This window comes from Xyrauchen texanus, chromosome 5 (genome assembly GCF_025860055.1).
Source record: "Xyrauchen texanus isolate HMW12.3.18 chromosome 5, RBS_HiC_50CHRs, whole genome shotgun sequence".
Taxonomy (NCBI): domain Eukaryota; kingdom Metazoa; phylum Chordata; class Actinopteri; order Cypriniformes; family Catostomidae; genus Xyrauchen; species Xyrauchen texanus.
The window spans coordinates 17,573,351-17,600,248 of NC_068280.1; the positions used below are offsets into that span (position 1 = coordinate 17,573,351).

The 26,898-nt window shown below is 37.0% G+C and overlaps 1 protein-coding gene across 1 annotated transcript in view; it reads right to left on the reverse strand.

The window, feature by feature from the left end:
- Positions 1-26,898, reverse strand: part of LOC127643434 (rho GTPase-activating protein 10-like) — a 135,131-nt gene that overhangs the window by 10,985 nt on the left and 97,248 nt on the right. Inside the window, exons 17-21 of the mRNA XM_052126185.1 lie at positions 24,773-24,878; positions 18,989-19,148; positions 15,416-15,554; positions 12,175-12,349; positions 2,394-2,498 (exon numbers count right to left, since the gene is read on the reverse strand). Of these exons, the coding sequence (XP_051982145.1) occupies positions 2,394-2,498; positions 12,175-12,349; positions 15,416-15,554; positions 18,989-19,148; positions 24,773-24,878 (685 nt within the window). The remainder of the gene's footprint in view (positions 1-2,393; positions 2,499-12,174; positions 12,350-15,415; positions 15,555-18,988; positions 19,149-24,772; positions 24,879-26,898) is intronic.

Below are 26,898 nucleotides of genomic sequence, written 5' to 3' on the forward strand. Positions count from 1 at the left end.
ACTTCGATACCGGTTCCAAACTATACTTTTTTCAATACCAATTTTCAGAAATCAGTTTGAACAAGATTACAAATATTACCTCAAAAATTTTTGGTTTTATTTTTTCCGTTTGTTGACTTATTTTACAGACTCAAAGACTCATCTCCTGAGCCTTCTGGTCTCCTCATGCCAGTGTCGGCAGGGGCAGAGGCTATAACATTAATGTGAAGAGGGAAAAAAATAACAAGAAAGCTAAACTGTTAATTCAGCCAACCCCAAGGATAAGTGTGGTTTAACAAGATAACTAGTTTAATGTGAGTTAAACTTGATCAGTTACTGTCAACCTTAAAGCATTTTTAGCATCGATTTAGCTAGCTATCTATAGCCATACATCCAAACAATATCTAACATTACGTAGGTCCCAGTTTATAAGACTATGTCACCGTGCACAGAAACGTTAATTTAACAAGTACACAAGCATGTACCACTACAAGTTAGCCGATTTTGTTTGTTGGTTTGTTTGCTAAACGTTAACCTTACCTGTCGGAGTCCCAGTTTTAGCACCGCTGCATTCATCAGTAGTTTTGGAGGAGGACTTGTGTGGTGTGCATGTTCAAGGAAGCTCTGTGGCAGGAGGATGACTGCACTGGCTCGGTCTTCTTGCAGTCGAAGACGGAGCAACTTTCTGCTCTTAAGTTTATTCCGAGCACTGTCAAGTGCTTCATCAGATTTGTCGTGTTGCTGGTCTTGGCAGCAATTATCTTGTTGCAAATATTGCATCAAGCACTGTTGGCATCGAGCCTGGTGAAATGTAGCCACACTTTTGTTCTTTTCCACATCTTTTACATCTATGGGGGTTGGGACACATACACACTACAGCCTCACGTGTGAGCTGCGTCTCTGGGTGTAACCAGCGTAAACTAGTGTTTTTCCTTGATGCCTACACAGCCAAATCACCGGCACTTTTAGATTCAGGCACATCTAGCATGCTACATGCTTTCTGACGCTGACGAGATTAACCCTTAAGGTATCGCAATTTGGTACCGAAAGACAAGATTTTTTTTTATACTCAACTGTTTAGAGGCAATTCGGTCAGTGCCTAAAATGTATCAAACTCAATACCCAGCCCTTCTGACACCTTATCTAGTAATAATATTAAAATACAGGACATTATAACTGATCATCCATACATTGGGTAACTGGCCATGGGAAATTTGTTCACACTGTTCCTTTTTGTGACTTCCATTTAGTGGCACTACTCACACACTGGTTCTGAGCAGTGTTGTTGGGAGTGGCACATTACAGTAGATATTTTTTCATGTAATGTAGGGGATTACACTTTGTTTTTCAGTAATCTCATTAGTGGTACCATGAAGTACCTACTTTAGTTACATATACAATTTTTATTTAAGTAAAATTATTGAATTGTTTGTTTGACACAAGTAAATACATTTGGTTGATACACATACAGGGTCTGCTCCAAAACTTAGTGAGCTGACTTGCTGTCTTCCATAGAGCCCGACCGATATGGGATTTTTAAGACCGATACCGGGGGAAATTCACTGATTACCGATATGGTGGCCGATATAGTAAATTTTTTAGCTGGAATGAAAACAAACCTTTTCTATGTGGATTGTGCACCAATATGACTATGCAAAGTTTTCATTTCTGCGCATATCGGAAAGAATTTACGGCGATACGATATATATCTGTGGAAGGCTAATATCGGCTGACCGCTAAATCAAAATGAGATATCATAGGTGGCAGCATAATTTAGATACCTACCTATTGGAACAGCGTACCTACCTATTCACATCGGAAGAGCGCCTATGATGTCTTAAAATGCTACCTCCGAAGGAATCTCACAAGGTTTGGAACAGAACCATAAAGTATGAGTGCTGAAAGAGCAGACCCCAATTAACCACACATCAGCAGATACGAACAAGCTTTTTTTTTTTTTTTTTTTTAAAACATTAGAACAAACCGCACAAATTCACCACAATTAGTCAAACTTCCATGGAAATACTTGGAAAGGTCACTGGGTACACTCGCTTGTCTGTACTCTATATGAGTACTCTGCAGCTGAACAGAGGCATACAATATTGCCAATATAAAAAATAAAATGATATTTTATTTAAATATGTATGGGAATACATTTGTATCAGATGTTTATTTTGAAACATCAACAATGTGCCGACATTGTGTTTTCCTACTAGCATTTATTTGTGTGGTAAATGTCATGGTCAGTAATAGTATATAAGCTATATTTCATAGGTTTTTGGTATAGTTTAACAAGTACCACTACTTGTACATCCCTACAAATTAATTACAAGCTATGAGAAATTAGTTATGGATGTGTGTGAGTGTACAGCGAATGCGTTTTCTTTTTTTTGTGTGCGTGTTTATATCTGTACCTTTCCTCAGGTTTATTCTTCTCCGTTCCCACCGATCCAGGTTTCATCGGTTTAAGTGAAGCAGGGGAGGCTGAATTCATCCATGATGCTGTGGCAGTACATACTCTGTGAAGAGAGAATAACAAAACTCTATACCATCTTCCCACAGTAAAATTTGTCCATTCTAAAACTGCTGTCAGCAGCTCTGTCTCAAGTGGGCCACAACCCAAGCTTTGATTGTTACAATGTTTTAGACCACAAATTGTACTCTTCTAATGCATTGCAATATTGGTAATATTGGGCAGGTACATAAAGAACTCTGGGCACATTAACTAGGCAAATGGATTGTTTAGCAGCAGAGGAAGTTGTTAAGTGTGTTCCATTCAAATTGCACAGGAAATGCACTGCATTGCACATGAAGTACACAAATTCTGGCCTTGCCAGACATGAGTTACTAAAAGAGGCGTAATCATCTATTTCAGCACATCAAAAGAAACACGTCATACACTCAATCAATTAAGTACTCAAAGAAGACAACAGATGACAAATACACTCGCTTCACCATTACTCACACACAAACCCCTTCTATTAGTCCTCTTACAAAGGCGGAGCAGCAAGTATCAGAATCTCAGAATTTTTTAGATAGATAGATAGATAGATAGATAGATAGATAGATAGATAGATAGATAGATAGATAGATAGATAGACAGATAGACAGACAGATAGATAGACAGATAGATAGACAGATAGATATAGAGAGAGAATGTGTGAAAGTGATGTAAAGTTAAATGGGGAAATCGCCCAATGTCCCTAAGAATTGGATGCATGTGTAAACCGCAAAATATGCAAATGAGTACATTAGATAAGCAATAGCTGACAGCAAGATCAGGCTATGAACGAAACAGACTGCAAACATTATAGTAATTATCAAATTAGTAATATAGTAATTATTAAAACTAAAAGATTCAATATAATTTTTTAATCAATTTAACTTAACTTAATCAATTTAAAGTCAACATGAAGTCTGATCCTTTTTTAATACACATTTCTTGTCTTATTTTGCAAGACTTATTAGTGCATTTTATTCAAAAGAAAATGTATATTTGCCAGCATTAATCAAAATGTAATGCTTGACAATCTTTTAGAACTTTAGCATTATACTACATTTATTTAGATTTATTTTGTATTCCCTCGCTCCCCTCCAACCAACTGATCTATTCTGGTATTAAAGCACAATTTTTACTTTACAATCAATTCCCTTTGGATAAAAATAAGCTGTGCCCTTCTTTGTTTCTTTTTATTATTGAATGTCCTGTTTCACTTGGAAATATGTCACATTACGGAAGTAAAATGGGTTACAGACACTTTTTAATGCTGACTTTAAGTCGTACAAGGTCCCGATGACAGTTATGACAACTCATGCCCTTTATAGTTGGTAAAATTAGTCTGGGAAACTGTCACCAGGATCAACAGAAGAAATGTGTGTGTGTATGTGCTGAAGGTGAGGGGAGTGAAGGACTCAGAGATCAGATCCAGCTCAGAGGCAGCACATGGGCAAATGAGAAGCTCAGTCTGGCAGGGGAGTCAAAAGGATAGAGAAATAAAGAGAGAGAGAGAGAGAGAGAGAGAGAGAGAGAGAGAGAGAGAGAGAGAGATAAAGATATAATGTACAGTATGTTTAGAGAGAGAGATGCAGTGATTTATGACTCTGCAGTGGGTGAGAGTGCTCAGCTGCTGCACATCAGCATAAGACACCAACAGCGCTGCAGTGCAGCAAATCCACTCATTAACCTCATAACAGCCATGCACACACTGACCGCATGAGTCCCAGCTAATACACCATACACTCACTCACTGTTCAAACATACGGTCCATGCTCACAAGGTAATTGTGAGAAGAATCACTCCAGAATAGCAAAGAAACAATGCTTACACAATCTTTTATCCGAATCGTCGAACTCTTAAGAAAAGATAAATTAAGTGGAAAAAAATATAATAAAATATAGTTGCCCTGGTAACCAGCAGTACCACCTGAAAATGCTTTCACCCAAAAGGCTTTTACAAATTACAACTGAGATTAACCAAGGAAATCGATTTTGAGCTATTAAAAAAAGCACCAAGTTTGAAATTGCGTTACATCTTATTTTCTGATGCTCAAACAAGCATCCATTTTGAAAGAGGATAAAAAAAATTCAAGACTAAACGAGGCCTGTAAAACAAACACTAATTAACTGCCACAATGTGGCTCCTTTCTGTTTGTTTATTCACAATGACATATGTAAATATACTAAGAATATATATATATATATATATATATATATATATATATATATATATATATATATATATATATATATATATATATATATATATATATATATATAGTGTAGGACTTTATGTGCACAAGAGAGTAAAACAAGTAAAACCTTCAGGAAGGATGACCTTAGGGACTTTCTAGGCCATAAAACTATGAATCTATACATTTGGTGCCAAAAGACTCTCCCAGCTGCATTCTGTAACCTTTCACTAAACAATAGAACTGTGAGAAAGATTGCACTCCCTTGGGGAGTCCCCTGTAGAGAGACTGAACTTTTCCACACAGCCCAACTCTCAATGCATGTGAGACCAATATACAGGGCAATTATATACACCAGGCTTAGCCTGACCATATAATCTACAATAACAGATAATCAAGCATCGCCATGCTCTAAGTTAATGGAGTAATCATTATAACTTTATTATAACTCCACTCAAGAGAGAGAGAGAAAGATCTGAAGCTGTGAAATTCCAAGACTGTTTACTAACATTTTACCATCAAACAAATCGAACTAACATTGTTCTTGTCTTTCTCATATGTATATCTACCTTAGATATTGTCAGACTACCTCATATAAAGTTATCACTGCTTTAACCATATGATTTATTCTTATTACTCTTTGAATTGCTTATCACGAATGTTATTACCATTGCAGTTATTATTATTACCCTTATAAAGTCCATCGTTCATTTCCAGAATGTTGATGTTGGGTAAAATTATGTAACTTGCATTGTATTGTTACTATCAAAGATTAGGACTGAAATACCTTTAGTCAGAGAAGGAAACTAAGGAAAAGCATGTAACAAGAACAATTATATGCTAATTAACTTGAGGCAGGAAAAGATGTTTACGCCCCATGGTCAAGTTAATTTCGGACTGGTCCGAAGTCTTCTGGGTTGTGCCCAGTCAGAAAGATTAAAAACTCAAGACACTGAACAAACCATTGAGTGGAGTCGATGCTGAAAACAGAGTCCATGCCTACAAAGAATCGACGCTGAACACAATGTCTATACTGCGCACCAAATCTACACTGAACAAAAAGTCTATGCGGAGTCTACGTTTTATTTTGAAATTAGCATTTTCATCAAGTCTTTGTTTTCCACAAAGTCTTTCACAATAGTAGTTTACTTCACCGCAACTGCCTTCAGCCCCTGAACGCACCACAGCAGCCTGCCTATGAATGAAACCCATTCATCTCTTGACTCGTCATTGCCAATTAGGTTCTCTGCCCCTCTCGTCATCTCTGGCTCAACTACCAGACCTCCGACACAATGAAAGAAACAACTCATCAACTGACCAAGAAACCAAGTACAGTATTTCCATGTCTCGCTAATCTTGTGTATTAGATATAAATCTATACCGCTAATGCGGTCAAATACGAAGGTGAAACAGATAGATTGATGGTTCATTCTGTCATGGTTTGCTACATTTCATACATTGCCATAACTCAATATTCTGCATTTCCAGTATTCCAAATCTTGTTTTCTTAACTGGTCAATTTGTGTGTTTATGTGTGTGTGTGTGCGCAAGTGTGCTAGATTAGTTTATGTATTAGGTTTAGAATAGTTTAATAAAGTCTTGTTTGTATTCAAAGAGAATGGTTTTGTACTTCATGCTTAAAGTTAACGTTTTAAACTGTCTGATCCTGTTACTTGCAAACAGTGTTTATGTAAAATTTAGGATGTTATTTTGTTGGCAACATGGTGAAATATAAATACACATGTAGTAACAGGGAAATTAACTAAGAACGTATTGCACCTGGAAAAGTGCTAGTTATTTGCACACACTGTCTGTGCTGGTTTCTGCGCAATCCTAATTTTGCAAAGTGATTTTTAGTGCTATATAGCAGAGGATGCAGTGGACCACCACAATCTGGTTCACTCTGCCAAGACTGTACAGCATCACCTCACCCACTATTAATTTTTACCATTTCCTTTCATCTGGCTGTAAAAGTGTGATGTTAATGAAATACAATTTATAATTTGCTTAATTTATATAAAAAGGAGACATGTGTTTGCACATAAAGCAATGACAAAAACTAGATTGCTGGTAGTTAGTGAACAAGACGCAGGTTTTTGTGCAAAAATAACACGTGCAAAAGTGGCACAACTGTTTAGTGAATTCGCCCTGGACTGTTGCAAAAAATAAATAAAATCACCCAAAAATTATTTGTTATTTTACTGGATTGTGTTATAGATATGAGAGGTTTTGCATAAAATTAAAACTGATCAATTAAAACTGATCAAACTGTTGTGAATTTCCGGTGGAAATGTTTACATTTACATTTATGCATTTGGCTGACACTTATCCAAAGCAACTTACAGTGCCCTTATACTGGGACAATCTCCCCGGAGCAACCTGGAGTTAAGTGCCTTGCTCAAGGACACGGTGGCTGTGGGGATCGTTGTTCAAATGTTGACTGAGAATGTTTTCTGTATGCACAAATATGCAACTTGTAAGTAGGGATGCACCGAACCAATTCCTGGATCGGTATCGGCTCCGATACTGAAGCTATTAGACGGATCGGGTATCGGTCTGACGAGCCAGATCCAAATTCGATACTGTGTGTTAGTCATGTTCGTTACTGTCAAGCTCCAAAAATGACATAAAAGAACCAGTAAAACACCATTAAAGCAGTTCATATGACTCGTACATTTTATTCAAAGCCACTTGAAGATGTGCGATAGCTCTGTGAATCACAAAAGGCTATGTTTAATAAGTAAATATATTAGTATGCGCAGCACCAGCACGTTATTGAATGGTGTTGCTCTGTTTACACACACACACGGGCGCGCACACACGGGGCGCACACGGGCACACACACGGGCACACACACGGGCACACACACGGGCACATGGCTATTTTTAGAACAACATCTCAGATGTAGATGCTCAATAATTCATGCGCCAGAGGTGTATTTTACCAGAATTGGAATAAGATTTCAACTACTGTGAACTTGCCTACAAACAGACACATACAGGAATTCCTGGAGTTTAGTATGTCAAAATAAAAGTGTGCGGATTTAAAAAGCACACGATTTAAATATATTACTGTTGTATTTAAAATTAAAAGTCAGTAATAATATCAATAAAAATGTATTATTATTGTCATCATTAGTATTTGTTTACAATTTATAATAATATTTAAATTGAATGGGCTCCAAAAAAATAAATGAATGAAAAGTGGACTGATGTCTTATAACTAAATTGAACAAAAAAGAGATCTGAATCCTTTAAAGTTTACTTAAAAAATCCAGATGTAAATTGAAACATTTTTGGGGGAAAAAAGAAAGAAAACAAAAAGCAAAATAAAACACTGGTTTCTTTTCTACTGAAGACTGAAATTACTGTTAATTTTGCTGCTACATTATCCAGTATACTAGTTAATAATAAAGAGTTTCTTAATAAGCTATACATTTATATTTAAATAATGTGTAGTTAGAGGTTTGTGTTTCTTTACATATTAAAGTGTGTTCCACATAATAATGTTAAGATATTCTAAACTGATTATGCAAAAAAACTACAACACTGTTATAGGATCGCGGCCGGACGATAATGAGATTTCCAGTATCAGAATCGGAAGAGAAAAATCGGTATCGGTGCATCCCTACTTGTAAGCATTTATTAGAGCATGAGACCCATTAAGGACAGAATATAATGTCTCATAAATTTCACACTGGTCATCACCCTTCAAGTAGTGATGGAATGGAGAAGCATATTAATCAAATGTAATTTGGACCTTTTGGGATTACCGACATTGGCCGATAACTGTCCACTTCCTGATTGACAGAAGTGTTGGCTACCCCTAGTGTAAGTGAAACACGTCACAAAAATGAAAACTCCACGAATACTTATCTCACAACATGAAACATATGTCTAAAGAAATCTTAAAATGTTTACTTTTAAATAAAACAATTCAAATTGAAAACAAATATTCTCCTGCAACGTAATGTGTATGAAACAAAGTGATGTACAGTTTCTCCTGGATCAGCTAATTATCCCTAATGTGATCACACCCACGAGAAGAGGGCGCAATTCATACGGATATGTGCCAAGGCGATCAATGCAAATGGTAAACGCCCCCGACTGTGCCTTAAAAAGCCTCAAGTTCATTCACTTTTCTGTGTGTTTGGAAGATGGCACGATACACAGGCGAGGAAGCTCCTGGATAGTGACAAAGAGTTAACATTTTCCTCAGAAGAAGAGCGGGACTCAGATTAATGTTTGTATTTTGAAGAGTGACTTGGATCCAGCCGAGGATACATTTTCGGACGAGTAATAATTTAGTTTTCATTAGTTGACATGCTATTTTATATAAACATGTACATAGTTTACTAGTGGGACTGTTTCCAGACTTGCCAGCCAGGATTCAGAGTATTGAAATTTGAAATATGACTCCTAATAGGCAAGTTTTAGTTACAAATGTGGTTTTGGCTAAAGCAGGCATTTAAATTGTATGTTGTATGATATATATGTATATATGATATGTAATATGATATAAAAATAATATGAATGTTTAGATTATATTTTAAATAGTGTTTATGCTGTCTCATTATCATCAACAAAGCTTGTGCTTTCAAATATGTGTTCAGGTGTAAATGAGTCAAATGCACTTTAAATATGCCCATATTAGAAAATCAGCATATTAGAGTGATTTCTGAAGGATCATGTGACACTGAAGACTGCAGTAATGATGCTGAAAATTCAGCTTTGATCACAAATTGCATTTTACAATATATTCAAATAGAAAACTGTTCTTTTAAATTGTAAAAAGTTCACAATATCATTGTTTTTACTGTAGACGAAGACTCTTGGTGAGCAGAATAGACTTCTTCTAAAACTTTAAAATGGTAGTGTAGGTCTACATTTTTTAAGTCTTTATGTAAAGAAAATGTATAGTCAAATTACTTCTTTTAACTTAAAACTTGATTTTGAACATTAAGTCTCCTCACATTCATTCTCTTTCTGTCACATTCCTCATTGATAGGCCCAGGGGAGGGTCTTTGTCTCCTCAGGTGTGAATCACATCAATATTCATGATAATTCACGCCTCCTCGCATATGACCTTTCTAACACTAAAAGTGTTTTACAAAAGTTAAGTTACTATATTGTTTTGTATGAATGAGTGATCAGGATGGTCAGAAAGAACTCTAGGCTGCAAGATCCCGTTCTCAAAAGTCTTAGTGACAAATGATTAGTATGTGTTGTATTGCCTTATTTCAATGATTTAACATTTTATTTTTTTTCAGAAACCTTGCATAAACTTTATTTTACACATGTACATACATGTTGCTCACATATTATTGTAGCCCAGTTTGTGCTGAATACAGTGTTATCAGCCATTAATATGTTTTTAAGCAACTGAAAAAAAGCACAAATGTCAAGGCATGTCAAAACTTCTCTAGGGCCTAAAACACCCTCAAACCCCAGAGGGTTAATGGACAATAAACATTTTCCGTTTTTATTTTTTGTTAATTTGAAGTAAATATTGTATAATATAAGTTATGTATTGTATATATCATAATTTTTTTGTCTATAAGTAACCCTGCTCTGTAGATATAGGTATCTGCACCATCCAAAAAAAAAAAAAAAAAACTCCGAAGTCAACCACTAAACGACTCAAAAAATGTATTAAGTGTAATAAAGCACAATTCGGCATTTACAGTGACTAGACAACTACTATCACAATGATATATGCATTCCTCATTCAAGGCCAGGGGCTGAGAAATTTAAATATAAACAGGTGAAAACTGCATGACATATGGACAGGAGTAGCTCCATAAGCGACAGCGCCCGCTAGAAGGGTAAACAAGGCAAATGTCTCTCTTAGTCAATAGTGGTTATGGGGTAGGGCCGTGGCCACATGTCCCTCGGACAAACAGCAGGCTGGATTAACAGGCGTGCGGGGAGCCGCTTCCTCTGATGTCAGAGAGTGGGAAACGGAAGGAGAGAAACAGAGTGTTACATAAGACCAGTGCCGTCTGCACTCAGGACCGTTGGCCAAAAAGAGAGCGCGCATGTGCAGTTCTACTGTACATGGGAAAAGTGGAATGTGTGGACATGAATGGGTGATTGAGAGAGTGAAGGAGGTGCAGGAACAGATGGAGGTCAAGGTTTGAGAAAATGAGAGTGTAACCAAGTAGATTAAGTGTCACAAAGTGAATGAGAACAAACGCTTTCAAAATCTGGGAGAAAACAAAATTGTGAGAGAGAAACAATGAACCCATGGTAGTGTGGTTGTTTAAAGTTTATTTCCTGGTAACTCTGCAGAATGTGCAGGTGAAATTTGCAAGCATGTCCGTACTTTACTAGATCCCCTATAATCATTCAACACAAGTGCCCCAGAGAAACACACAGCTTATAAAGCACTGTGAAAGAGCTGAGAAACCAGAGGCAAAACCTCTGGCAAATGACATTGGTGCAGGATTAGGCTCTCAGCCAATGCACTAACTCAAGATGACAAGCACAAGCTTGAGCAAAGAGACAGAACAAAATACAACACAAATACAGTCTGCAACTAAATAAGGTAGAACTGAAGGGAAGGCTATGGCTTCAATATAGATCAGCACTGGTTGATATTGATTTGTTTGTGGTGGTTACTGCATCTGCGATCAAATTCATATTACTGTTGGATGCTGGTTATGCTACTTGTTTCCTGCTGTTGTCATGAGTTCAAGGCAGAATATGTACAGTACATTCAAAACATAAAATTGTACCCAGGTGTTGTCTATTGTTGACTTATTCTGGAATGCAATACACTATTAAATAGTGTATCATTAATATTAATACAAATGTTTATATGGACATATCTTTACAAAACTTAAATAATTGAAACAAAGGTTGTAATGAATGAGTTGGACCAATGAGTAAAGGAAAAGCTGCCCAGATGTAATGTTCAAAGCTACTTTGAAAAAGCAATAATATAAGTGTTTTTTTTCTCTCCAAATTTTGAATGCCTAATTCCCAATGTGCTCTAAGTCCTCGTGGTGGCATAGTGACTCGCCTCAATCCCCACCGAGAGCGAACCACATTATAGCGATCAAGAGGAGGCTACCCCGTGTAACTCTACCCTCCCTAGCAACCAGGCCAATTTGGTTGCATAGGTGACCCGGCTGGAGTCACACAGCACACCCTGGTATTTGAACTAGCGAACTCCAGTGGTGGTAGCCAGCATCTTTACCACTGAGCTACCCAGGCACCCACAATATACTCATAGTTGTTTTACTTTTTGGTCACTGCAATTTTCTCATATTTTCTTTTGTGTTATTTTAATGGTTTTGCTGACTACTTTTATTATAAAATGTGAAAAAAAGTAATAAGAATGAGTACCCTTGTCCATACTTTGACTTGTACTATACTGTATATCAGTTATATGATCTATAAAATGTAAAACAAAACTCTCGTGACATTAAAGTTTTTTTAAATTTAACACAAGTGAAATGGATATTATGTCTCAGTTTGGAAAGAGTCAAGTCTTTGCAACATACCCAGTACCATCAGGCAGGGACATGTTAATGGTGCTGTGAGAATTCTTAGATTTCTCGGGGGGTGTTCCAGAGGTGTTAGAGGACTGCGAGGAGACAGACTCATTACTGCCCACTGATGTCTCATCATTAGCCAGGGCTGGACTCTCAGAGGATGGAGAGACTGCCACCAGAGCAACTGTGAGAGAAAGCAGCAAGAAACAAAATGGGAGAAAGAAAAGAAAGTGCAAAAAATTACAAGAAAGATCAGACAGATATATACAGGGTTCGTACAGCTTTTTAAGAGTGAAATTCAAGCACTTTTCTAAATTCTAAATGTTACTTGAGAAAAATTAAATTATAAAGCATCCTCTGTGATTTCAAACATTGCCCAATCTATAAAAATTAAGATTTTAAGAATTCCTTTAAAGCCACAGCCAGCTAAGACTGGAATTCTTAATATGATTAAAACCATTACCAGTACTGTACTAACTGTATATGGTTGAAACGACAATAAAAACCACTTGACTTGACCAGTCTTGCATTAACACACAGATACATTCTACAACACCAATTATATTTGGGCTTGAATTACCATGGGGGAAACCAATCCTGGTTACTGTAATAACTTTTTTATTTTCATTTGGAAAATGAAAAGAAAAATCAATCAGATTTGGCTATTTTTCAAGAAAGTTTGTGGGTGGGTGTGTTTTTGTTTTGTTTTTTAAACTTCAAATAAAAGCCAAAATCCTACAACTGATATTTGTCCCCAGCTTTTTGAATAAAGGCTAAAAGAAGACTGCTTTGAAAAATACAAGCTATTCAGTGACAAGATATGATCTGCATCTGGAATCTCACCTCAAAACATGCACATATGCAGCAGAAATAAATGTAGTGTGATCAGATTTTCCCCCCAGCCAATTTAGCAGTACAAGACAAACATAAGTAAACCCAAAACCTTTTTCTACAAACAGCTGAAATGAAAATTCTTTACCTTAAGATGAAAAACATTGACTTTGAGAGAGAGCAAGAGAGATAAATCAGTTCAGACACTGATTTAATGAATACAATATGAAATAAGTAAGTCTAAAGAAATTACTTTGGTAACTTTGAGGATGTGTGCGTGTGTGGTTGGGACAAACTGAAGACACTGAAGTTTCTTTAAAAATACGTAAAAGAGATTTTTGAGATGCAAACATTTCAGTCAAAACACTTTAATTTAGATGGTGTTTGAGTAGTTTAATTTTTATATTTAGAAAGTTAAGACAACATTTAGTAAGAAATATACAATATTATGATCCAAGTAGTCCAACAAACTATGCGAGAGAAAGTCTTTTTGGCAATTATCCCCAAGCTGGTTTTCTGTTTCCAGCCCACTAATATAAGAACGTGATTATTTTTTTAATGAAAGCACTGTATGTCTCAGTATTCAAATGGCATTTTTTTTCCTAAATGCATAAATCTTGAGGCGATACTTTTATGGTTCCCTCATCCTTTAAAGATAATGTATTTCCTTTTGGAAGCTGATGACCAGGAGGCAATGACATCCTATAAAAAAGTAATTCTGGGAACACACAACAGACAATTGTTTCTTGATCTAAGACTTAGGAAACCAGTTAATGATATAACCCAATATTTTATTTGATGTCTTTAATCTGATGTCTGTTGTACATGGAGCGTATTTTTTTTATTTTTATGATTTGAAATCTTTTACTTTTTACCTGAGATCGTTTACTCCCATGTAGTGATCCAATGTAACTCTGCCCAATGACCATATAGCTAGTGCTGTCAGTCGATTGAAAATTCTAATTTGTGATTAATCTATAATTATACATAGTTAATTGAGATTAATTGCAGATTTAAAAGTGCTGAAATTTGCATTTATTTCCATAAAGCATTATTTCAGTAATGCTTTATAAAAAAATTCTAAACAAAGCCTTCCACAGCATAAAGACAGAAATGCTCTAATATAGCACCAATTCAAGTAACTTGATTTATTAAACATTTAAAAAAAAAATTACATATAAATGTTACATTTTTTTAAACATAAAACATTTCCCAAAGTCTCATTGGGAATTTGAAAAGTTGATTAATTGAAAGAACTAGTCCCCACACCGGTTGCATATTCATTGCAATGGGAATTAAATGCTCACCCTCCACAATAGTAATCTACCAGTAGACTGTGGCTATCCGTTTTGTTATAGTAATTGTGAAGCCGCCTTCATGATATGTGTCAGGGCATCAACGCCAGCATCAAGCGCTGCTTTGAACTAAAAATGGTAATGTAGAGATCAGGATGATGATGTGGCTTGTTTTTTTCATGAATCCAAATTGACTGCACTACCACTCAAATTTACAATTTCCATCCCATTTTGTTTATTTTGACTGTGGCCACATTTCCTTTCAACAGTAACATCCCAAAACACATAGATCTCTACTAAACAAATACCCAGTGTTTACTATCTTTGGTGTGGAAAGTGTGATATTTCTCTGGCCCTGAAAACTGCATAGTCCTCGAAAGCCACACTGCTTGAAAAGCCCGCCGATAATTTGCCAATTCCCTACGTTAAAAGAGTCAAAACTAATCCGAGTACACCTGCACAGCTGTAGGCTGTACAAAAAAAACCACATTATTTTTCTACTGAAAAATAAATGTAGATATGGTCTGATTTGTTCTTTACTAAAAAAATTAAAATCCTAGTTCAAATACCTGCCAGCCTAACCCTGTATTGATTCCAGTCTGAAATAATTTATTTGGGTTGTGTAACAAACCAAAAAAGAGAATCTAACAATGCATTTCTAAGAACATGGTCACCAAAGCATCGGTTATCCACCTAAATATGGACTGTAAAACTACACACTGTGGCTCAGAGTGACAATGGGTTATCTGAGAACACTACACTCTTATTTATAGTTGAAAGCATTTTCAAATAGCAAAAACATTTAATAAAAACACTCAAAGGGATAGGGAATAAGTAAAACTATGTGAATGAGGGACGATCAAGTAATTGAAAAAAATCTGTGGAATAGTTCACCTAAAAATGAAAATTGTGTCTGTCAAAATGCCTTCAGAAAACTATGACGCATGAATCACATGGACTACTTTTATGATACTTTTGAGTTCTGCATAAAAATGAAATTCAAATGGGTTTGGAACAAAATGAGGCCGAGTAAATTATGACAGAATTTTCATCTTAGAGTAAACTATTCCTTTAATAGCGCAAGTAGGAGACAAAACAAATTCTGTGTGGTTAGACTGTCATACCTTTTTGAATATCCAGCACCTGCGGGTTGTACATGGCCAGTGGGCGATTCTGCCGGCTGACCTTCTTGGATTGTCTGGTTGGAGCTGAGAGAGGCGTAGTTGCTAAGGATGGAGAGATGCTTGGAGTGTCCCCAAATATCTAGAAGAATAAAAAAATTATTGACATTCCTGCCTCACTTGAATACGCTTTTGTGTGTGAAAACTGAAATAAACAGTTTGTTTGGAGCTGACGCCTGCAGAAAATTAACAATGATTTGGTGTGCGAGTGGGAATACGTATATGGTGTGGAAAAAACAAAGTGTCTGAAAGTGCTCGAGATCAGTAGAAGTGTTTGCAAACTCCAACTCACTGGCCATTAACAAAATGTTGATAAACTAGACATCAAAAGGGGCTCTTATAGGAGTTAAAGGAACAGCTCACCCAAAAATGAAAATTGTGTCTATGTTATTCCAAACCCATATGAATTTTCCTCAATGGAACACAAAAGTAGGCTAGGTAGACTGTTAGCATTAGTCACATTTAACTTTCATTGTATGGGGAAAAAAAAGATGCAATGAACATGAATTGTTACTGAGGCTAACATTCTGCCTTTTAGAAGAAAGTAAATCCGAGATTGGAACATGAGTACAGAATTGTCATTTTTGTGTGAACCATCTCTTTAAGACCAAATAAAAGACCCAGTTAATCATGATTCGCAGAAACTGAACGAGTGGCAGGCATGTCACAGTTCTGCTACAACACAGGAAGGATCTTTGATAAAAAAAATAAAAAAAAAAAAGTAAAAAAAGAAAGTTCTTAATTTGAGTCACGCAATGTTTACATATGGACCTCAGACAGGCAGTGTGAGTGACTGAGGTTAACAGAAGTGTGGAAGTCTCAACAGGGATGAACAAAGAAACGAGAGAGCTGGTAAGAGATAGAAATCTGACACCACTGTGAAATTCTGCAGACGACAGCAAAGACTTTTCGTGCTCTCTCTCTTTTTCCACCTCAGGTTCTCTCTCTCTTTCTCAGACCTTCTTTCTTGTCTTTTTCCATCTACGCTGTTTCTATTTCTCGTTACCCTCTCACCCCTCTTTCTCTCTTTGCCCTCGGTCTACACACTTTTTCCTCCACGTCTCTTCTCTGTCTCGCAACTTTTCCAACTTCTCCCTCTCTATCTCTCTTCAGATGGACCTGAATGCAAAACACTATTGAGTGCATCTGGGTGTATTAGCAGTCAGGAGAGGAGCTAATCAGTCTACCACTCTGCAGAGCGATTCCTTCCCCTGAATCTCAACACATCACTTACTTATTTGAACTTACCTCAAAACAATATAGAGGTCATATTTTAGACGTTAATTTGCCCTTCAATTAAATTTTGTGTGCTTCGTCAGATGGCAAATGTATCTGTTGATTAATGTGGCACATTTCATTTTCAAGTGCATCTTAATTTCACACTATAATTTAGGGTCAGATAGAAGAAATGTTTAAGAAATATTTGCATAATTCTTTACCATGTCAAAGTACTACTATGTTTGACAACAATAATGTTAACACTCTTTTGTTTGGCTGCATGCATGTCTATTAATACTGGGTATGAAAAATACAGCAACAAATCCCTCTGTTGTTCTGTCATTGCATTTTTCAAATAAATTCAAATTTTAAGGCTGAATGTGATTATTAGATTAAAGAGCTTATTTTAAATACTAACATTGGCAACATTGTGCATAGTTTGCAAGCAATTATATCACCCTGTTTCAAAAGCAGGAAAAATAATTCAGAGATTATGAAATTCTGCCCCTCTGAATGAACCCCATTTCAGGATTAACCAGATTACTGATATCTAAAGATGATTAAATCAGTGTTTTAACTTGCATTTTAGTCAAATAAGCATCATGGTCCAACTATATTTAAGCCATCAAAAAAAGAAAAGTGCCCTGTCTCAATACCCACACTTGCGGTCTTGGCTACTTGAGTGCACGTGCGCGTGACAGGAAGTAAGTGTTGAAGACTGTCCCATGTCTAAAACATGACAAAGCTCAGTGCACTTAACCCGCACTAAATCAACACTAGTGCGATAACCGCTTCGGAGCAGTCTTTCAGGCTAAGTGTATCTCAGAGTTCATCACAATCAGGGGTCACACCTGCTTATCCAAGCAATCTGTGTATTTTTGTTTTTCAAGTTATTTATTATAATCAGATTGTGAAGCATATATTTATTTTTGTATAAATAAGTATATTCAACATTATGTAACGTGTTTGGTATGACTTAATGGTAGCTTCATAATTATAAAATATTATTTTAGTGTATATTTATATACCTGTTTGCTATTGTCCTCTCCCAACAATCACCTTATTTTGTTTGTTCTTGCCTAATACTGCTTGTCATTTTGGTAATTTATCAGCCAGTCTAGTAAATGTTGTTTTAAAATTATTAATATAATAAGTATAAGTACTACCACTGGTTCTTTCTCATTTTTATGTATTTAAAATATATGTTTTAATGCTTTTTATTTGTTGTATGAAACCACATACTGATAAGTTGTGTAAAGCAATCTTCTTATATAAAATGACAATGACAAGCCAAAGCATATAATTTTAATGGTTTGAATTAGTAGCGATTAATGGATCACACAGGTTTATAGAATAAAGTTTTTATTTTTTGTATTAACTTATGTATTGAGAGACCAAGTAGAAGAAATTGCTTATATTTCATATTTTACCGCAGTTATGGACAACGCAATTTTACAGTTAAAATTATTTTAATGAGCAACGTATTGAAAATCAAATTGAGTAAAACACAATTATTTACAATTATTTCCACACAATAAAAACATTATAAAATATTTTACTTATTTTCTACAGCACAATACACTTCCAACAACCAGTTCTGTATTAATAAATGAAAAGATGGTAACATTTTCAGTTTTTTATTATTTTAAGTAGGCTATAACTGCTACCAAATACAATCGTTGCAAACAGCACTAACATCTTTAAGTCTATGCGTGTCCCAATGTGCAATCAAAAAAGTCATCCACACATTCACAGTCTTCACGTCTACTTGCACACTAGTGGCCAAACACCGGACAAGTGAGAAAGTAGGCAAGACCAAAACCGCAAGTGGTGGTATTGGGACAGGGCCAAGCTAACAGAGCAGTGGCCTGGCTGACACAAAACACACATGGCTCCCCCTCCTGCCTGTAATGAGGATAACACTGACCTCAGCATGGCAAGATTTTAGAGAATTTGAACGCCGTTCACCTTGTAAAGCTACAAATACAATTACTCCTCTCCGTAATGTGATATTGACTGAGCTGTTTCTAAAATCCTGCCTACCTAGAAAACATGTTTGGTTATCATAGGCACCTATGACCAGGAGGTCTAGGCAGCTTCCTGTAACTACACCAGGCATTCAAAAGCAGTTGTGTATTCTGGCAAAAAGTCAAATGTTTTGCAATCAATATTTCACTATATATAGTAAATGTTGTACCAGTGCCGCATTTCTGAAAGGCTCTTAAAATAATAAAATGGGCTTTGTGTTCTGTGGAATTTTTCATTTTTTGGGGGGGCCGACAATGCAAGAACTCTCACCTTTTCATGATGTTCAATAAGAATCTCCACCACAATGTTCTGGAACTTGAGGTCCATGATGGCTGCCACAGTTTCTTCCTGAGGCCTCATGAGTGTAGGGCCAAAAACCACACCCAAGTTCGCCACTGTCATCAGGTTCTGTTTACTGTTGGCAGCAATGCTAAACACATAAACAGGAATAATAAGGTAAGACCTTGTGTGTATGTGTGTTATTATTTAATCACTAGAAAGATGATAAAAGGTGGAAATTAAATTATGAATTTTTGCATTGGAGTTTGAAAAGTTGTTCTGAAAGTGACATTAGATGCAGTTGTCCTCCTGTTGCAAAATTTCCCCACAGAGGCGGTTTGCAGTCTCAATTGAGTGCAACAGTGCCTGTCCATTTTTTCTTGGTTCTGGAAATACTTTTCCAATCCAAAGATATCATAAAGATCTGCATAAAAGAGGTCTAAGTCTTGAGCCAAACCAATCAGCTTCAAGTTGAATCACAACATTACAAACTTTGATTTGAAGCAAAAACAATTTGAATATCTGACAAAAAGACAAAAAGGTACGTGACTATGTACTTAATGTTTTTAATGGGGCAATGAATTACAATCCCATGAAGCATTATGAATGACGTAATTGTTTTAAACTATGGAACTATAAAACTATTGATTTAAAGTTGTTGACTGCAATTATAGAATCACTACATAAAATATTCAGATATTTACAAATATACAAGTAGTCTATTAAGGTGATTGAAACCGTTTATTTGCAAAACGCTGACGTGTTTTCGTGCAATTGTTTTGAGTGTGCGATGGCGTGATGTGACTGGCCCAACGAAATGTCCGACCTTGGCACCAGGACTGGACTGTGAATCTGAACTGGAAAAGTCCAGCCCACCCGGCCTACTCGTGTCCCCATTAGGGTTGCAACGGTATGATAACAGTCTCAGAAAATATCACGGTTTCACGATTTCACAGTATTACACAATTATTTTTTTTTAATTGAAGTATGTGTAAACAAAAGTCTCACTTTAAAAATAAAAATGAAATAAATAAGCTAACAGAATTATAATAATCCAAATTATAAAAATGATAAAAAAAATAGCATGTTAAATTAACTACTAAACGAAAAATATCACCAACAGTGTGAGCTTTAAAGTAATGTCCTATGATTATTAATAATCCACATATACTGTAGGTGCGCGACAGTGCAATTCTCCTGTCTTTACATTTAACTCGGGACAGATTTTACATTGGTAATCATGGCGACACATCATAGTAAAAACTTACAGTATTTAATGTATCCTGGGTTGCATTTCCTTTTATGTTGCATAGTTATATTCATGGTTTTCAAGTACAAGGACATGCATCAAGTGACATTATTTGAAAATTGTAAACTTGTAAAGTAAACATATTTACTTATGTGCCCATTAGTATCCCATTTGTTTCCTAATTTCAAATATAATTCAAACAGAACATACAAATTACACAGGAGGAAAGGCTCCTCATTACCATGGTTAGGTCAGTGTAGCTAGTCTTAAATAATAGTAACAATAATAACAAATTATATTATTTATGAATAAATACTAGCTTAAACACATCTTTAAACTTTAACTACAACTGTCACTGTTGATATAAAATTATTAAAATAATAGATTCTACCTTTGGATTATTTCATATGAAACAAAAATATTTTGTCAAAATATAAAAGTTACTTTTACACATGTAAAATCGTGAAACAATTTTGTAAAGGTGATGATGTATAATGAAGAAGAAAATTAGCACATAGCACAGTGTTGCTCTTTTCCTCCTCAGTGCTGATTGGCATGTCAGGGCTGCCTACTGTTTGAGAGGTTTGACTTGACTTCCTCAGTAACGCTTTAAACTAGAAAAGTCTCACTTGGTCACATCAGTTATGAGGTCTACGCTTCGCACTATCGAGGGAAGCCAATTGTTGCACGCACGTGCCAGAGAGCAGAGTAGATCATGATCGCGAGCTGGTTCCGTTACACTCGTGCGAAAGTGCAGATGAGAGGCCTTTTAGCTGATTGCGAGATTATCATTAAATCTGCCTCAGCAGATCTGCCTCACTAGGGTGGGTGCCAAAATATCTTCAATGGGAGAACCATTCATTGTTTTTCCCTGCTGTCCACTAACCAGTCCGAATAGACCTGTGACCAGAAACACTACTTTAACTCACACACATACTCCCTTATGTCAGACCCCCTCGCCTGGCTTGTTGACGAGTCTGACAGGCAGACGAGAAGGAAATGCACACGCGCAGGTGAAATTCTCCGTCCGGTTGCATTTTTTTTTCTCATTACCGTAGGCAAGCAAATGCACATGGTACGATAACAGTGTATTTTTGTTTAGAATGTCGGGGCTGATCTGGTTTTAATCTAGCTTCAGTACAGAGCCTTTAAGGTTCTCATATCATACAGTTGTATAACAGAGAATTCTGTGTCAAATTAAAATGGGTCGCAACTGGACACTGGACAGCGTAGTGCAAGGGCAGATCAGATTCATCAGGACTGCTGAGAGACACAGGCACCGCTCATCACACTTTTAGGTCATTTGGCTCTTGGTGTTTCCCATGCACTGCAGTTATTATCAGCGCTAAATTGTTTCACTGGTTGCCCCACTGATCGACCAACCAGCCCACTGAGAAAAGTCCCGGTACTCCCAATGGCCAGTCTATCCCTGCTTGGCACACACACTATTTTGAATATAGCCCTTGACATTCGGTAGTGTTTAACCTACAGCTGGTCATTAAAGTGGGTCCTCACAGTTTTGAGAGCGGGCACATATTTATGCAGAGGCTGGCAGCGTATGGGAGCATAGCAGCCCATTTTATCACTCATTATATCAGATATTACACTTCAACACTGTGGCGTAAATTTTTTTGGAAATTTCGATGGAAACCCTGCTATGTGTTATGGGAGTGATAGTTTGCTGATGAGCTCTTTTGACGCAGTTTGTTTGCTGCAATTCTATGAGCTTTCTCTTTAGGATTCATGTAGTTCTTCACCAGACATTTTTAAGAAAGGAAGTTGAAATAATGCAGACTGATGGCTTCAACAGATGCATATACTGTATCATCGGTTAACAACCTCGAAGCTCACGGTAGGTCTGTCTTAACAAGTTTAATCGTTAACAATTATTTCCTCTATGGCTTAGTATATTTTAATAGTATCTTTACTATTGCAATAAATTCCTGCAGAATTCACTCTTACTGGATGATAGAGAAATTAATAGTAAGAGAAGTGGCAAAAGTTATAATATAAAATACTTTCATTAAGCAGGAAGGGATTGGCATTATTGCGAACAGTACTTTAGAGTTGCAACTTTTGTGGTTAACTCCCGATTTCATTCCCCAACTACTTTTCTCTCCCCCTACTTTCCTGTCAAGTCTACACTGTCCTGTCCAATAAAGACAAATAAGCATATATATATATATATATATATATATATATATATATATATATATATATATATATATATATATATATATAAGCAATATCACACGAGCAAGAGTGCGATATGGTCCTACATCAGCACTGCTGTGATTCTGCCTTAGGCACGAGGCTGCAGGCTGAGAGCCGTAGGACCATATAGCACTCTTGCTTGTGTGATATTGCTTATATACGCATGTGCGCTTGGAACTACTTTCTTACCAAACGGATCAGAATCTTCCATCGCTGGTTCAAAACAGATGATCATGAACATCCAAACAAATGAACAAAATTAACGTCCAAGCTTCCATTATTAATTCAAAAAGTTCACTTCAGAAATAGTATCACGGCTTATGCTGTTTCTAACAAGTCATTGGATAAACGGCTTGATGTGTGTGTGTGTGTGTGTGTGTGTGTGTGTGAGAGATAGAGAGAGAGAGAGAGAGAGAGAGAGAGAGAGAGAGAGAGAGAGAGAGAGAGAGAGAGATGGAGCGTGTGCTATCACCTGTTGCCACACCTAGTCAGAGATGCTGTCAGCTTTCTCAGCGGAAAACAGACGTCCAAGCGGGTGTATTCCTCTCTATTTCGCGTTAGCCGGTGCGCAAGAGTCATTCACTATAGAAACAGCGATGTCCTCCGTCATTTTAAATCAGATAAAAGGTAAGCATTTGAGTTCTGTAATAAATCAGTCTGTTGTGTCTCTCAGCATGAGGCTTAATCCTGAAGTTGTCTGTTTAAAGACGTATACATTTATTTCCTAGCTTTGGTAATGTATTAGTAATACGAGCGATCATGGAGCGCTGTTCTATGCAGTGACTAACGGATTCACTTCACGTCACGAACTGGCTCATAATACACACAAACATTATCTTTTGCCACCACCTGCTGGCTAACATATGCAATTTAATTTCAAACATAAGGACAGTAACTCGTAAGATGTGTTAGAGCTGCACTGCTCTTACAATTTAGTTTAAAACAGCATGAACACAAGCAGAGTGATACACACACACACACACAGTGAAGCGTCCGAGTGGTGTTAGACCATCAGTGCTCATGGAACGTCTCTCCTCTAATCAGATTTGAGGATCGGAACTAACTGTGAGTGTGTGTATAATATATATATATATATATATATATATATATATACATATATATATATATATATATATATAACTAATAATATATATAATATATAACTAAATGCATAATATGGACTTAAGTATCGATATTGCTAGTTTTGTACTATCGGCCTTCTGTAGCCAACGTTCTTTGCCGATCATTCTTTCCATGTAGGTTATTTTGTAAATCATTTGAAACAGTAACCTTATCAACCTGGTTAAGGTTGTAAAAGTCATTTCTATCCTGTGAAGTGTCAACAAGACACATTTTAAACATGTCTGAATATTAGGTATTCTTTCCTGAGGCACCTCAGCTAGTGAAGTCTATCACCACTTCAAAAGGATGCACTTTGAAAGCTAAATATGCCACAGACAACACTAATTAATCACCTCTCTAATCCCATTTCAGATAGCAGGGCAAAATGTTTCTTTTTCCTCTTCATCTCTGATGGGTGCCTTACTGAGCCAATTCCTAAAGCATTTTGCGAGGGTTGGAGTGGATGCAATTGGAATTTAGTGGGGGATAACCAGAATTTAATTTCCAAACACACATCCTTGTCTGCCAGCAAAGTCCCACTCTATATTTTGAGAAGATGCGGATGCCCAGTTGCTGAAGGTTAGGGAGATTATGTGCTTATCTTCAATTTGCTTAAATTCACATTATACAAAAATGTGCAGCCCAAGGTAAAGCCTTGTAATGATAGCTAACGTTATTTGTAAATCTCTTACCCGATCTAATCGCTTAAAGAGGGATGTTGCTAAAAGTGGGCAGTTGTTGGGTGGAAATGGGAGGGGTAGGGGTCATTCTCTATAGAAGAAAATGTTTGATCAAGACAACATCATTTTTTTTTTCTAGACAAAACAATTTGAGAGTGGACGGTATGAAATTCTTCATGTGGAGTTGACATGTTCAGTCTTCTCTCCAGAGTGCTGTCTGTCTGTTTGCTTTGTTGCTCAGCAACAGAGATACCCTACAGAAAGTCAGGAACGTTTCTAGTAGTGGTGGCCGTATAATGGGTGTGTGTTTGTGTGTGTAGTGCCAGTTACCATGGTAGAGGGAAAAGTCGGATATTACAGAAAAAGGTGGCTGAAAGCCGAGAGAAAGAAAAAGATGGGTAATGAAGAGACAAAAAAGTGAGAATGTACAAACACAAAAAAAAGAGAAAGTCTGGATGTGTCAGACTAGTGTAAACACAGAGAGAAAGACAGAAACCAGTTTCCACTCACTTGGCGAGATGCTTGGTAACCAGACTGAGCACTAATCTGTTCCTCTCTGGCAGTTTATGAACCAGACAGTGAATGGCCTGAACTCTAGATTCTGGACTACCGCTCTCTGTGTAGACAAAAAAAATAAATAAAAAAAATGAATGAAAGGCGTTTTAGAAGACAATTCAACATATATACTTAAATTTTATTTTTTAGATTTCACAATGAGAGAGGTGTGAATTTTAATTTCTATTTTAACTGATGTGCCATCAATGCTCGATCCATATTTTTAAGATACTTTTGATTTTTGATTACTTTTTTCTAAATATGGAAAATAGTAATAATAAAGAATGAGTAGGTGTGTCCAGACTTTTGACCCTCGCAATAAGTTTTGCTTTTATTTGCAAAACGTTTTGCGTTCCCTTGTGAGAGATTCTGTTCCATCGCAATAAGTTCTGTTACATTCCTCCTGACCGCAATGAATTATCATAGTGCCAACCAGAAAGTTTGAAACAAAAAGTATACCAACGAACTCGCGTAGTGATGTAAGGCGAGCTGAGAGAATATAAGCCACTGCAGCTCGGCAACCAGCCTCTTTCACTTTTTCGCCTTTGGATTAGGTCATTTATTGGTCATTTAGTGAATTGGGTTGTTTTCTACAGACTTCAATCAGTGAGTTTTATTTTTATTCATACGGAGCTCATTTATATTTTTGGTGTCACAGTGCCTCTCGGTTCTATCCGAGGGTGTGTAATCTGCGCTTCGGGCTAGGTTTTCCCTTTAGCCTGTATTTGTTAATGTATTTACTGTTGAATTATATTCGTGGTGTGACTGAGCCAATCTATCACTCTGGTATACTTCCGCCACAGATTGTCGTGGTTAATCCGGAGGTTGTGATGCATTTGCATATAGCAATCACTCCTTGTGGTTCAATCCGAAGTGCTACTTGTGTCAACATGGCTCAATTTCTCAGGCCTATCCCCTGAATTGTATATTCTGTCCTAATAAGCTCCTTCCTGATGATGGGCATGATCGTTGCCCATCATGCCAGGGACTTCAACATCTGCATGAAACACTTACGTGAAGCGGCATACCCACATTGTAGCTTGCTGTCTTTGTCTGAGAGACAGTTGTATTTGGCTGATCTGGACCGGGAAGCTAATCTTGTAGAACCGGAACTAGTTTCACAGCAGAGACCTCAAAAGCGTTGTACCTCTGCAGCTGCTGGCACAAATCCGGCTAAGAAAAGATCCACTTCTAAAGGCAGTCGTTTGGGAGAGCATCTGTTGTCAAATATGGGGGAGATGAAGTGACTCCTGCAGTCTCTTCAACCAGCAGGCTTGGTCTCTACAGAAACTAAGGGATCCTCCACAGAGGATGCTCAATCACGTTTATCAAACAAAGAGGATACCGCATCTCCTTATCCTACCTTATAGCTCCCACCTTGAAACTATGTCCATGTGTGGTCCTGATATAAAATATCAGCAGCACCTTGGCTCTGACACTTCCGGGTTTGATGATCCTCAGGATGTGCCAGCTGGATCCGACTTGGGTGGCTCTAGAGGCTCACGCCATTCTTCAGGTACTGTTCCACCTCCGGTGGATGACACATTGAAAGTGTTTCAGATGGCAGTGGCTTGTCTCGGACTTGATAAGCGCCTTGACCATCCTATTCAGTCCAATGTGTTCTTTTGCAAGTCTCTACCAACAGATACTTTTACTATGCCTGCATGTAAAGACTTTGTGTCAGAATTTTCTAGCCAATAGGTGATCCAAAACTGCAAGTTCCTTAGCTTCTATGGGTAAGGTGGTGTTCATTTGGGTGCAAAATGTGCCAGAAGTTAAACAGCTGGTCACCGCCTTGGTGGTGTCTCCACATGAAGCATTGTGAGGGAATGTCCGGTCCCCTAGTGACTAGTGTGGCCCCATGGATTCTTTTCTCAAGAAAGCATGCAAGTCTGTTGCCTATTTCACTTGCACCAAAATCTGCCAACTGATCCTTGAGGCCACTAGCTCTTTAAAGTCTGTTGATGTGGACCCCTCTGTGCCACAGTTTTTGCAGACTACCTACCTGGCCATGGATCATGTGACACTAAAACTGGGCTCTCTCACTGCATAATTTTGGTCCAAATGTCTCTGTTTGGAAA